General features: G+C 39.7%; 1 protein-coding gene across 4 annotated transcripts in view; it reads right to left on the bottom strand.

The window, feature by feature from the left end:
- Positions 1-2,726: 2,726 nt before the first annotated feature.
- HAO1 (hydroxyacid oxidase 1) overlaps positions 2,727-13,647 on the bottom strand; it is a 61,587-nt gene continuing 50,666 nt past the window's right edge. For 2 of the 4 annotated variants that reach the window (XM_042229750.1, XM_004014354.5), the window contains 3 exons: positions 6,871-7,029; positions 6,689-6,758; positions 2,727-4,759 (listed from right to left, as the gene is read on the bottom strand). In XM_042229750.1, coding sequence (XP_042085684.1) covers positions 4,689-4,759; positions 6,689-6,758; positions 6,871-7,029 — 300 coding nt within the window. In that variant the 3' untranslated portion in view covers positions 2,727-4,688. Of the gene's footprint in view, positions 6,759-6,870; positions 7,030-13,647 lie in introns of all 4 variants that reach the window. The other 2 variants (XM_060396896.1, XM_060396895.1) reach the window with 1 other exon arrangement.

Consider the following 13,647-nt stretch of genomic DNA (forward strand, 5'->3'; position numbering starts at 1 on the left):
GAAAAATAGCAATAGAAATAGAAACAAATAACTGGCTAAAAATAAACTCCCCCAAAAAATTCTTAGGGAAGAAACAAGATACTGACTACTGAAGTAAGCATTGGATAAGGACAGGAAATTGCATCTTTTTAAATAGATAAGATTTCCCATCACATAAACATAAAATAATACCCTGTATCATTTGTGTTAACATTTGTATCACCTAAAATAAACTCTCATCCTGATGTTCTTCTATAATTGGCATGTGACAAAGCACGCATTGAAGCAAGTAAGAGTTCAGAAAGCATTCTTTATCTTTATATTATAAGACGCCTTCAGATTTTCCTAAACAGACAAACTTTATTTTGTTGCTATGCAACAGATGTGCAATACAGTCCTTCGGACAATAAATAAATTATGAATTTTACAATGAAAGGTCTTTTCTCCCTGTTTGAGAACAAGCCACCACTTCCTTTCATGCTATACTAATCCACCACAGCTCTCTAAAGCTGTTTCACAAATGCTAATGTTTTGGCAAGATAAACAAATGAATGAATAGCACAGCAATGACACAGATGCAGCTTGCAGACAGCACGCTAAGAAGCATCAATACTACTTGATTCATTCTTACAGGTCTGGGATCCTGGGCTCCCCAAGCGTGGTAGAGAGAAGGAAGTTTATTTCACACCCACGTTCTTCCAAATAGCAGAATATAAGCGACTTTGATGAAAAAAGATTCTGATGAGTTCTGTTAGCAGGCACCCATCACGGCTACATGTATCAAGCCTGTTCTGTGTGAGGACATGAGAGTGATTTTAGCCGTGAGGGGAACATCTGTGAGGCCAAGATGTCACAGGTGTTGAGAACCCATGACTCATGCACCAGACTGGCCACACCATGTTTAACATGACCTGCTCCATGTTTAAACTGTTAAATATTTGCCAACTCTTAAAAATCTTCACATAATAATGTAGATGTCTAGCTTTCCTTGAAAAATAAGAAAATAACACTGAACTTGCATTTTCATTTAAACTGGTGGGAATCAGCTTCCAGCAGAAAAAAACAACAAAAAAAAAAAACAGTGAATCAATAAACTGGTACATTCATGCATTGGGTTACTATAGAGCAATAAACAGGAAGGATTACTGATATATACAACAACATGAATGGAATTTATGTACAAAACCAAAAACAGTAGTACATATTATTTGATCCCAGTTACATGAAGTTCAAGAACAGCTTGAACTAACCAAAGGTGATGGAAGTAGCGTAAGTTTACTTCTGGTAGACGGAGTGGTTTGGGGACAATGGAAAACTTCCAAATCTTGATCTGGGTGGTGGTAGTCACATGGGTGTGTGTGTAACATGTATCCACCTATGACAAACTTGGACACTTAACACACATCACTACAAGTACTTTGTGTCTCCATATGAAATAAATTTTAACAAGAAGAATCAATTGGCTGAATAAAAGGTGGCATTTTCAGATGGGTTGTCATCCACCCATACCCAACAGTTGGGTCATTACATGATCTGCTTGGCAAATTGGACTTGATGCTTCTTGCTCTAGGCAACACCAGTGATGCCTTGAAGAGCAGTATCTGCCTCACCTAGGAGTGTGTTAGAAATACAGAACCTACCCCAGACCTCCTGAATCAGAATCTATAGACATGATCCCAGCAATCTCTTTTAACAAGCCCATCTGGCATGCTACAGTTCATGGGGTCACAAAGAATCAGACATGACTGAGTGACTAACACACACACACACACACACACACACACACACACACACCATACACACACACGCACACCATACACACACACACACACACACACACACACCAGGTGATTATAATACACTCTCCAGCTTGAGAAGCACTTCTCTAGGGTACCATATACATTAAACACACAAGAAAAGCAGATTGGCCTATATTAAATTATCATTCCCTATTATCCCTTCTCTCAACATATTTTAAGAAACTCAGGAACAGAAAGATCAATTGTCTTACTTAAAGAATTTCATTCAAGCTCAAGTGAGAAAATCCCCAGAAGTGGATATGCAACAAACACCCCCTCTTCCTGTGTCAGACATCACACACCTTTGGTTTTAGCACTATTAAAACAGGATTGGAGACACTCAAGACAATGTAAAAACAACTTTGTATCTTTCTGATTATGGAAACAACACATATCATAAAACATTCAGTCCTATCACAACTCTGAAGAAAATAATGGGGATCTATGTTCAAGGAGGTAGCGTGGCTCTAGGGGTCATAAAAGTATCTAGAAATTCACAAATTAAGACCATTCATCCCCATTCTCATAAGACTTACTTAAAGCACCACGTATGGATCTTCATTTGCTGAGATAGTTATCAAGTTTTTAGCAACCTGCTGTATCAAGCCTACTATGATGTAGGTTTCCCAGGTGGGTCAATAGCAAAGAGTCCACCTGCAATGCAGGAGATGCGAGTTCAATCCCTGGGTCAGGAAGATGGCAACCTACTCCAGTATTCTTGTCTGGAAATCCCATGGACAGAGGAATTTTGTGGGCTACAATCCACATGGTCGCAAAGAGTCGGACACGACTTGGCAACTAAATAACAACAACAACAAACCATGATGAAGCCAAAGTGGACATTCTTTGCCAACAGCAAAGACACTTTCAAATCAGTTGGTGGGATCAAAGAGGTACTTATTATAGATCTATCAGTTTATTAACACTAACTGGAAACACAAACAGTTATGTGATGTGACAGTCAAAATTTTTATTGGTATCTGGAGAATAACTTAAGGCATAATTTTCATCACATTAAATGTCTAATTTTTTACCTCATATTACTTATTTATTCGGCTGTATCATGTGGCATGGGGGAATATTAGTTCCCTGACTGGAGTTTAACCTGGGCCTCCTGCAGCGGAAGCACAGAATTGTAACCACTGGGCCACCAAGCAAGTCCCAAATGATTCTTTTTTATCAGACTCAGATATAATTTCAAAAAGAAAGATCTATATTTGTGTCCCTCAGAGTATTTATGAATACTCTAGCATTTAAAGGGAAAGAGAGGAGGAAGGAAGAAGAGAGAAAGACAGAATGACGGAGAGAGAGGGAGAAAGAAAGAGACAAAGAGAGATCTGAGAATAATAAAACATTATAATAAAACAACAAAATATAGCATCACCATCATATATTAAGGTAGTGATTCTCTCTCAATTGTTCCATTCAATACTTTACAGTAAATGAATAACCAGGGAGATGGTGAAAAGAAGTTTCAAACTCTCTTTGGTTACCAACTTCACCTACAATCTGTCAAAAATCTGGCTAGGGAATAAATGTGAAGCTCATATGACCAGGGCTTCATGGACAGGCAACCAGTGCAGTCACACAGGACTCCAGGCTCCAAAGGGGGGCCTCATGTTTGAGTTTAATGTCCTTACTGACTTAAAATTCTTAATAATCTTATCTTTGAGTTTGTGTAAAGGATCAGGGGATCATGGAACACGTGCTGCAGCCTGGGAGCCTAGAATGATACACTGTCCCTCCTCCAACCCATCCACCCACTGCTACCTCCCCAAGTCCCTTGAGTGAGTCCTTGGCTGCTGGCTCATCCAGCCCCAATGACAGCATCACCCGTCAGCACCCTTCACGGCCCTGGGCACAGAGGAGTCAGGATAGATCACAGGGCAGTGTTCAGGCACCCATGAGGATTCCCCTGCCCAAGGAAACATGGCATTAAATAGAAAGAAAAGATTCCACGAGAGGTTCAGAGAAAAATCTTGGAAGGAAGCCTTTTTCCTGCTTTTCTGAGCAGGGGGCCCACATCTTCACTTGGCATGGCCTTCATAAATCATGAAGCTGGCCTTACATGTGACTGAGTGGGGAAGAAGCAAACTAATGAAGGAGAATGAGGTGTAAAAGAATGAACGAGTATGCACAGGAGGAACAAAGAGGTATTTGGGTTCTGAGATTTAAAACAGTTGAATTCCATACTGTTACATATGGGTCAGATAGCTACTTTTCAGAAAATGCTTTATTTCTCTCTGATTAAGAAGTAGACTGAAAAAAAAAAAGAAGCAGTCTATATCATAAAATACTCAGATATATTCAGATACTGAAGAAGTGAATGGAAATCTACATTCAAAGAAGTCACATAGCCCAGAGTGTTAAAAAGTATCTAGAAAATCACTTTTATCCCAATTCTATCAAGTGCTATCTCCTTAGTGTTGTGAATCCAAACATCCTGTTTCTCCAGGCACATCCAGCCTTCTAAAGTTGCCCTTAGACTTTAAGAACACAGTTTTAGGGATATCCAAATATAGTGAAGGTTTATAAACAGGGAGATCATTATCTTTTGACCTCGGCACTAGCTACCCCCAATTTTACCCAGGAATATCTTTTGTTTGTAGCACGTGAGGCTGCCAGGGGATGACGTTGTCTAAAACCATTTTCAATGTTTTCTTTTTAACAGTTAATATATTTCCAGGATGCAAGTCCATTTCTTTCTAAAAGGTTCCTAGGACACTCATTGAAAAGTCAAAAGCAATGAACTTAAAATAGCAAGGGATTGCTATTTTGCTGGAGAAGAATGACACCCTTTGTATCAAAGTGGGGAATTACAGGCTGTGGTCACTCTCTGCACAGTGTCTCTTTGTCAAGTAACACATGCCAAAAAAAAAAAAAATACAGATGGGAAAATATTGTGCACTGTCAGATCTTGGAAACAGCCAAAGGATTTTTCCTCACCAATGTCTTGTCGATGACTTTCACATTCTGGCACCCTGAAAAAATAATGCATACATTTAATATGAAATGAATGCAATAATAATCAGGCAGGTAATCGTTTTCCCAAGGAATGTAAAACTTGACAAATGTAAGGTTTATGATTCAAGGTAAGCTTGCCAAATCTTATGTGGCATGAGACCATTTTTATTACCTAAACAGTCCTTAACACAAAATGACTGGCACATATTTTTATTAACACAAAGAGTATATTCTTTTCTGCCACATTTAATACAGAGTCAGTGGCTAAAAGTTCTCTTTTAGGATATGTCTGTAGCAAATTAAAAGGCAGAGTGAGGATTCAAAGAATGGCATTCTTCTCACGGATGCTGTGTCTACCCAGCCTCAGCTCAGAAGTGCATAGACCACTGAGCTCTGGAATCTCTCTGTGGGGATGGTCTGGGTGACACAGATCACAGAAAAGGAAGCCCTTGCTACCTTCAAAAGTAGGGGAGGGGATGATTGACTCAAGATTATTTGTTGCATCTAGAGGTCCATTCTGAGTCAAATTCTAAACAGTCACTAAGAATAATGATTATTTATTTGTTCATTCATTCAGCAAATATTTATTCTTTACATGCTATGTTCTAATCCAGACCCTAGAGATACTGCAGTGAAGACAACAAAGATCCCTGCCTCGTGGTTCTTAACATTCCAGAGGAGAAACAGACAATGCACAATGTGTGTCATTTAAGAAAAATAATGTGATAGATAATCTACAGAAGGTGTTAGGTGCCAAGGAAAATAATGAAATTAGAAGATGTTAGCTGCTATGGAAAAAAATGAAAAAGTAACAGAGAAAAAAACTAGAAGTTGGGTGAACGGAAGACAAATTGTGATTTTAAATATGGTGATCAACATGGGATCCTATGAGACAGCAAAATGTAACAGTGTGACTTGAAGGACATGGGGGAGTTTGCCACATAGATTTTTGGGGAAAGAGCATCCAGCCAGCAGGAAGAGCAAGGCTAAAGCCTTTAGGCTGAAACATGTCTGCTGTTATCGGGGATCGGCAAGAAGGCAAATAAGGCCCGGGTGGACATATTTGTCACTCAAATATGGCCTGAGTAACAGTGGGAGGAGCTGAAGTCAGAGAGGTGACAGAGGTCAAACCACATAGAACCTCATAGACCATCATGAGGACTTTGGTATTTATTCTGAATAAATTGGGAGCAATTGAAATGTGCTGATAGAAGAGTGAAATGATCTAAGTTAATGTCTAAAAGGATAGTTCTGATGCTGTGATCAGAATAGACTGGAACAGAGAAGGAAGACAGGATAGACAGGCTGCATCAAAATACCCAAGAAAAGAGACAATGACAGGAAGGATACACCAGGAAACCACTGCAATATCCAAGAAGAAGGGAGATGATGCAAGTTCTAATTAGGCTTTTTTTACAGGAAGCACCTCTATGGGTGGATGTGAGGCTACGAGAGAGAAAAGGAGTCAAGAGTGACTTAAGATCTGAGCAAGTGAGGCAAAGGTATTAACATGAACTGAGACTGAAAAATCTGCAGGTAGAGCAGAGTTAACATAGAAATTCAGCAGCTTAGTTTTGAACAGGTAGATTTTGAGATACCACATAGACATCTAGGTGGAGCTGGTGGCTAACCCATTAGATTTATTGTTCATGTGTTAAGAGAGGAGAAAGAATATGATATAGCATCACCCTTAAGGTACTAATAAGACTTGTCAAAGCATCATTGAAAAAACTGTCCAAGCAAAGGCTAAGTGACTGCTACAGGCAGACATGCTGTGGAGTTCCTCCCTTCAAGAGCTCTCTGCACACTATAGCCAACTTTAAATTTAATTACACTCCAAATCGTTCCATCCTCTTCCCCCTCAAATTCACTTATTTCCACCAAGGAGCCTGGCCTAAAGACACCCAGAAAAAAATGAAAGAGTAAATGATAACACCAAGTCTTACCACTCAGAGCCATGGCCAACCAGAATTCCTCCTTCAGTATCTCAAGGACATCCTGAACACCTTTCTCTCCCTAAGCAAGAAGACACAGATCTTTTGAATAAGTCCATATGACTGGATTCATGAATTTATTTCACAGTTGAGTCACTCTGTTTTATATATTTATTGCTTTGTTCTCCAATTACCTGGGAAGCCAAGCCCCAAATGATCGGTCTCCCCACAAACACAGCCTTGGCTCCCAGGGCCAGAGCTTTCAGAACGTCGGTTCCCTTCCGCACACCGCCATCCAGGAAGACCTCCACCTTCCCTTCCACAGCCTCCACTATTTCTGGCAGAGCATCAATCTGTGGAGAGAAGAGGTCAGTGAAGTGATACTGTGCATGTTGAATTGTTCCCCAACTCAACTTCCACAGGCCACCAACCATCCAATTAGCACTGAGAGTAGGAAAGGCTAGGCTTAGAATCAGCAGTAAAATCAGTCTCTCCTAAAATAAAAGAAGTGCAAATGCTAGCAACCAAAGACCAGCTAAATTTGGAACTGAGTGGCTTATTTTTCTGTTGAAGTCCAAGATTATTTTTTTTATTCCTGATGTGTGTACATGCATGCTAAGTTGTTTCAGTCCTGTCCAACTCTGCAATCCTATGGACTGTAGCCTGCCAGCCTCCTCTGTCCCTAGGATTCTCCAGGCAAGAATATGGGAGTGGGTTGCCATGCCCTTCTCCTGGGTATCTTCCCAACTCAGGAATCAAACCCATGTCTCTTAAGTCTCCTGTAATGGTAGAAAAGGGATGCAATGGTAGGTAGGTGGCACTAATACCACCTGGGAAGCCCTTATTCCTGATATTCGGATTCAAATATCATGATCCAAATATATATATATATATATATATATATATATATATATATATATATACACACACACACACAATTAAAAATACATAATCAGCTTAAAAGACACAGACCTACTCTATATTAAATGTATAAATATAAATGAAGTATCTTCCTCATATAAATTATTCTGAACATTAATTTACTCATTGAAAGTCAATTGTTAAAATTCATACTCAGGTTATGGTAGAAGCAATGGTATATAAAAATGCAAACACTATCAGTCACAAAAAAACTTAGTTTCTGATTTTCCCACCCGAAATATGAGAATATATATAATATACAATTATATATAACAATATAGCAAACATCCAGTTATACATTAAAGAATTCTCACAGAAAATATTTTTTCTTGCTTTTAAGGAAAATGACCACATGTACTTTGAAGATCCTCATCTTGATTAGCAGTTGATGATGGGCTTAGTATATCAGCTCTAGAGAATACAAGAGCTTCATTGAGGTCTATCTGCTAGACTGTATTATTGTTCGTAATTCTTCACACCACTCTGAACCCACTCTTTTTCCAAGGTCACTTGGCAGTGTTTCTTAGTTTAAAACACAACAACAACAACGGCACAGTGCAACTATCACTCCTTGACAGTGGCCTTGGCCTTGCAACCTTCTTTGCCCAATGACATGTGAACAGAGGTGGAAGAGTGCCATTTCTGTGCATGGACCTTGAAAGACCTCATACATTTCAACTGTCTGTTGCAGCTGTGCCATTTGCCATGCGAGGAAACTCCCCCTCTCCCCAGCAGAGCTGAGACCCCCCGGACGAGAAGGACAGTTGTCCCATCCAAGCACAGCTGGACCTGAAACTTGGAGAACAGCCCCCCAGCCAGTACCAAATCTAGGTCAGCAGACCTCCAGTTGACAAAAAGTTTCATGGGAATAATGATTTAAATCACTGAGTTTGGAATCTTTTGTTGTTTAGCATCATGTGGTAATAGCTCATAAAGTTGGTTAATAGCCAATATAGTTAGTTATAGATAGTAACTGACACAGTTGGCTACTTTGGTATAAATCTTTGCATCTGAGGGTGGTAACAATTCTCATAGTGACCTACTATAGTGACCATAGTAGGTCAAAATCCGCAGAAATTATCCACACTTATCCCCAAGTACTTAAATATAAAATGAAATCCATACATTCAAGTGCAGTTTTTCCAGAAATAATTGTGCTGAAATCACTCAAAAACTTTCCTGCTTCCCCCCCCCAAATTTGAGAGGCTCAGTGTAAAAAGAGTTTTATGTAAAAGACTGAAGACCAAACCCAACTACAGATTTGGAGGAAGTGAAGGTAACAGTTGGAGCACAGCCCCCTAAATGTTTGGCAAGTAATGTGATTTTCCTCTTTTCCTCTCAGCTTTTCTGCCTGGCCAAACATGCTTTGGATCCATTTACATATGTCCCTTTAACTATACATAGTCCTCCTTTTAGAGTCAGGCAAGTTACATCAACATATAAATGCTACAATTTCCAAGTGATGATGCAAGCTATAATTAAGTATATTTCCCCATTTGAAACCAAAACCAAAGAAAAATATTAGCTAGTTTCAGTTCAATACACGTTTTCAAAGTCACGCAAATCAAGTCTTTTAGGATATTTCCAATGCCCAATCTGGCCTAAAAAATAAACTAATAAGGATACCTAAAGTGTGAATCCTGGGTTATCAAATAAAGCCTAGATTGGTGTTTTCCTGTCCGTGGACAAGGAATTTCTATCCATCACAGAGCATTTCTATCCTCCCTTTCTTCTTCCTGGAGCTGCAGTTTTACTGGGTATATATTATGCAGAATAATTCTGACAAGAGCAGATAAAATAACTAAATATAGTGAACAAGTCCACTATTTTATGACTTTTCTGTTTCTTTTCAGCTTGCTACACATCTAAAAGACCATTCATTTCAGCTTTTCTTTTCTTAGTGGTTCCTTAGACAACTAATTGCAGGCTTAGCTCCAGCAGAGTTAATCTACAGGAAAATATGGTAAGATTCCAATGTACTACTGTTCACTCATCCATCCATTCACTGATTTATCAAATATTTTATTGATGACTTGGCAGATTCCAGGCATCATGCCAGGCAGTTTATGGAATTCAAAAAGAATCCCACAGGGACCTGATTCTGGAAGAGCCCCCCTCTTTCCTGTTCCTGCTCAAGGTCCTCCCTGTCCACAAAACTTCCACTCACAAGGTGCTTCCATCTTTCTACCTTCTTAAAGCATCCAGTCCTACACTCATGATTTCTGACATTTTAGGCATAAAGCACTTTAAAGGTTCCAAACCAGAGTAGTTGAGCACAAACAAACAGTAAAGCCAGAGGTGCTTTAGTTAATAATGAAGAAGACAGATTCCAGGCCACTGCCCACAAGTCCTCCTCCGACTCTCTACCCACCATGCTTCAGGCAGCCCTGGCTGGAGGTGGTGGTGTGAGTTCTAATAAGTAGTGTGAGTTCTACTAAGCACATTTAGAAAACCCCTGATCCATATAGGTCTTGCTGACGGTTTGTGATTGCAGAAATGGCAGCAGCCATCTGCCACCTTATCTTCATTTCCTTGCAGTGCAACATTTCTTCTCCTCCCATCATGAGGAAGAAATGAAGTCAGAAAAGTCTATTTCCTCACCTCTTGAATCTGAAGTGGCCGTGTGACTAGCTTCCACCAACAGAAAAAGAAATAAGTGACAATAAGCCTGTTCTAAGCACAGAGCTCAAGAGGCTTAGATATTTCCACTTGCTCCCTGGAATACCCAGTGCCTTGTGAGACCCAGCCCACCTAACGTTCTAGATATGAGAGACAATGCAGAGCCATCCCTGCTGAGGTTATCCTCCACCAGCCTGCTCTAGTAGACCCAGCAGCTGACCACAGACATGTATGAGTGAGCCCAGCCCGGAACACAAAACTTCTCTGTGGATCTCAGGTCAAATGGACAATTCACAAAGTTATGACACGAATCAAAGGCTATTGAATTTTAGCCAGTAGATTTCAGAATGATTTGTTACACAGCAAAAGCTAACTGATAGATCAAATGGTCCTCAAATGAAGAATATAATGAATCCTTTTCAGAAGGAAAAATGAAATTTCTGATGTCATAGAATATACCCAAGGACTCAATTTTAGAAACACTGATTTAACAACCTAAAGTTTATTTTATGAAAATGTTTTACAGTTGAAAGTTTTCACTAGAAAAGAATGTCATATTTTTAAGTTTAAGGGCTTCCCTGGTGGCTCAGTTGGTAAAGAATCCACCTGCATGTGGGAGACTTGGGTTCAGTGCCTGGGTCGGGAAGATCCCCTGGAGGACGGCATGGCAACCCACTCCAGTATTCTTGCCTGGAGAATCCCATGGACGGAGGAGCTTTGTGGGCTACAGTCCATGGGGTCACAAAGAGTCAGACATGACTGACTAAGCACTAGTTTGGATCCAGTTAGCATAAAAAAATTTTTTTTCATAAAAATTTAAAAAAAAAGTTCTTAGGGTTCGAAGACTCCACATACTCTGTCTTTAGACCCCAGTTTAAGATGATCTAGTATTGTGGATTGTGGAAATATGCTGATTCTGCCATATCATTCCCTGATTACCTCAGAACTAGTCTTTGCCACATTATTACCTTCAGAGTAAGGATCTTAATGTGAACTTATTTTTTTAAGGCAGATGTTAAATTATTTATAAAAGCATACACTACTGAATTATTAAAATTCTTAGAAGGAAATATGTTATTCTTTTCTTTTATTGGAGTATAGTTATTTTATAATGTTATGTTCGTTCCTGCTATACAGCAAAGTGAATCAGCTATGTGTTTACATAAACCCCCTCTTTTTTGGATTTCCTTCCCATTTAGGTGACCACAGAGCATTGAGTAGAGTTCCCTGTGCTATACAGTCAGTTCTAATTAGTTATCTATTTTATATATAGTAGTGTATATATGTGGAGAAGGCAATGGCACCCCACTCCAGTACTCTTGCCTGGAAAATCCCATGGATGGAGGAGCCTGGTAGGCTGCAGTTCATGGGGTTGCTAAGAATCAGATACAGCTGAGCAACTTCACTTTCACTTTTCACTTTCACTTTTCACTTTCATGCATTGGAGAAGGAAATGGCAGCCCATTCCAGTATTCTTGCCTGGAGAATCCCAGGGGCGGGGGAGGCTGGCCGGCTGACTATGGGGTTGCACAGAGTCGGACACGACTGAAGTGACAGCAGCAGCAGCAACAGCAGTGTATATGTGTCAATCCCAAACGCCCAGTATATCCCACCCCCCCTCCCACCTTGGTGTTAATATGTTTGTTCTCTGTCTGTGTCTCTACTTCTGCTTCACAAATAATGTGAACTTATTTTTAAACTCTTTGCTGGAACAGGCCATCAATAGCACTGTATTACTATGGACTGCAGTCAAACTCCTGATCTGGGACTCTTAATGATAAGTATTTCTCCATACAAGAAAACTCTGTGATTTATAGAAATGCAGAAGTCATACAATCCAGACATTCAATTTTTGCAACCAACACAACATTATGCAGAGACTCAGGCTGAAAAGTCTGAGCAACTTGCTCACCCAGCTCTCACCCCTCTAGAGGCAAGAAAGGGCTTGAACCCAAGACTCTGTGTACATTTCAGTGCTCTTGCAGTAAAATCACACTGCCTCTTTGGTTCTGAGTTATGATGTCACAGAATGTGCAGGAGAGAAAGTCCTTCGGTGTATCTACTGAGAAGCATATCACAGCCTCCTCCAAGTCTTTTGCCAAATGCCTGAAAACCAACACATTGAGAGAAAAACAACTTCGCTATAAACTTAATCCTGCTTCACATTTCTCTCATCATCGTGCACCTTAAATTTGCTCTAAAGTAGGAGGTAAATTCAAGCAAGTATCTCCTCTCAGGCACACATCATGCAAAGGGGAGGGTCATTGTTTATCTTAAAACAGTCTCTGAGACCACAACTCAAAAAGCCCTTTTAGATAAGTTTCCATATCCCCTCAGCCAGAAGGAAAGAAACCACACCATTCAGATATTTTTTTCCCTTAAAAATCTAGTTAGATTTGATTTCAGTAGATTTAGATTTTATTTTTAGAAAACAAACTTAATTTGGCCTACCCACTAAGTCCACGTCTTCATACACAAGAGAGGCATAAATCTGCGGAAAAGCCTTGAACTGAGACCAACTTCTCCTGCCTGCCCAGAGGAGCTCTTCACTCTCCACTACAGGCAATGTTTACCATCACCTAAAAAGATGGGTCTTTATAAGTAATGCTGAATTGGAAAGAGCTGACAACTTCCAGTTTTATGATTTTAATTACTGATTCTGTGCAAAGACTTGATTTGTTCCTACCATAAGCCCATTAGTGCTTCAAGAAAAACTCTTGAGTGCAAATACATGTGTCCAGGAGCCCCCAGCCTCATTCAATCTGCCCTAAGGCCTGCACAACATCCATGGATGTAGCTAAATCAACCTGCTATCTTAATGAAACAGTAATCCACTACTTGACTAAATTATTTTAATAATTCAAATGCTTGCCCCAATTAAAACCGTCCCATAATAACTATGACTAAATGGTTCTGACAAAAGGGGGAAATGGATATGATGATCCAGCTCAGAAATGATGAACTAAAGAGTCTATCCACATTATTTCAGAGATACATATTTAGTTAAGTTTTGTTGCATGATGTTAGCTTACTTTGCCTATGATAAATGAGGTTATGGAATACTAAAGCTTAAAGGCACCAAAGAAACAATCTAATTAATTTTTTTAACTTTAAAAGATGAAAAAGCTGAGATTTGGAGGGGTTATCCCTCTGCCCCATAGCAGGTCAGACCCTTCTCTCTTTCCTTGGCTCTCATAATTATCCAGGCCACCTCATTGGTCTTCCTGTTCCCTGTCATGCCACAGTCCAATTTGTGGTACTTGTTGCTGCTAAACCAAGGCTTTTCTATTGCATATCTAATGACTCATAATATTTAATATTCAAAGACCCCCTCCCTAACCTGTCCAAGCAGGCATATTTCTCAGACTCCCAACACCCACCAGATACTGCAGATAAAATGGATCCCTTGGTATTCCCCAAGAATATCTCAG

Source organism: Ovis aries, chromosome 13 (genome assembly GCF_016772045.2).
Source record: "Ovis aries strain OAR_USU_Benz2616 breed Rambouillet chromosome 13, ARS-UI_Ramb_v3.0, whole genome shotgun sequence".
NCBI classification, from domain to species: domain Eukaryota; kingdom Metazoa; phylum Chordata; class Mammalia; order Artiodactyla; family Bovidae; genus Ovis; species Ovis aries.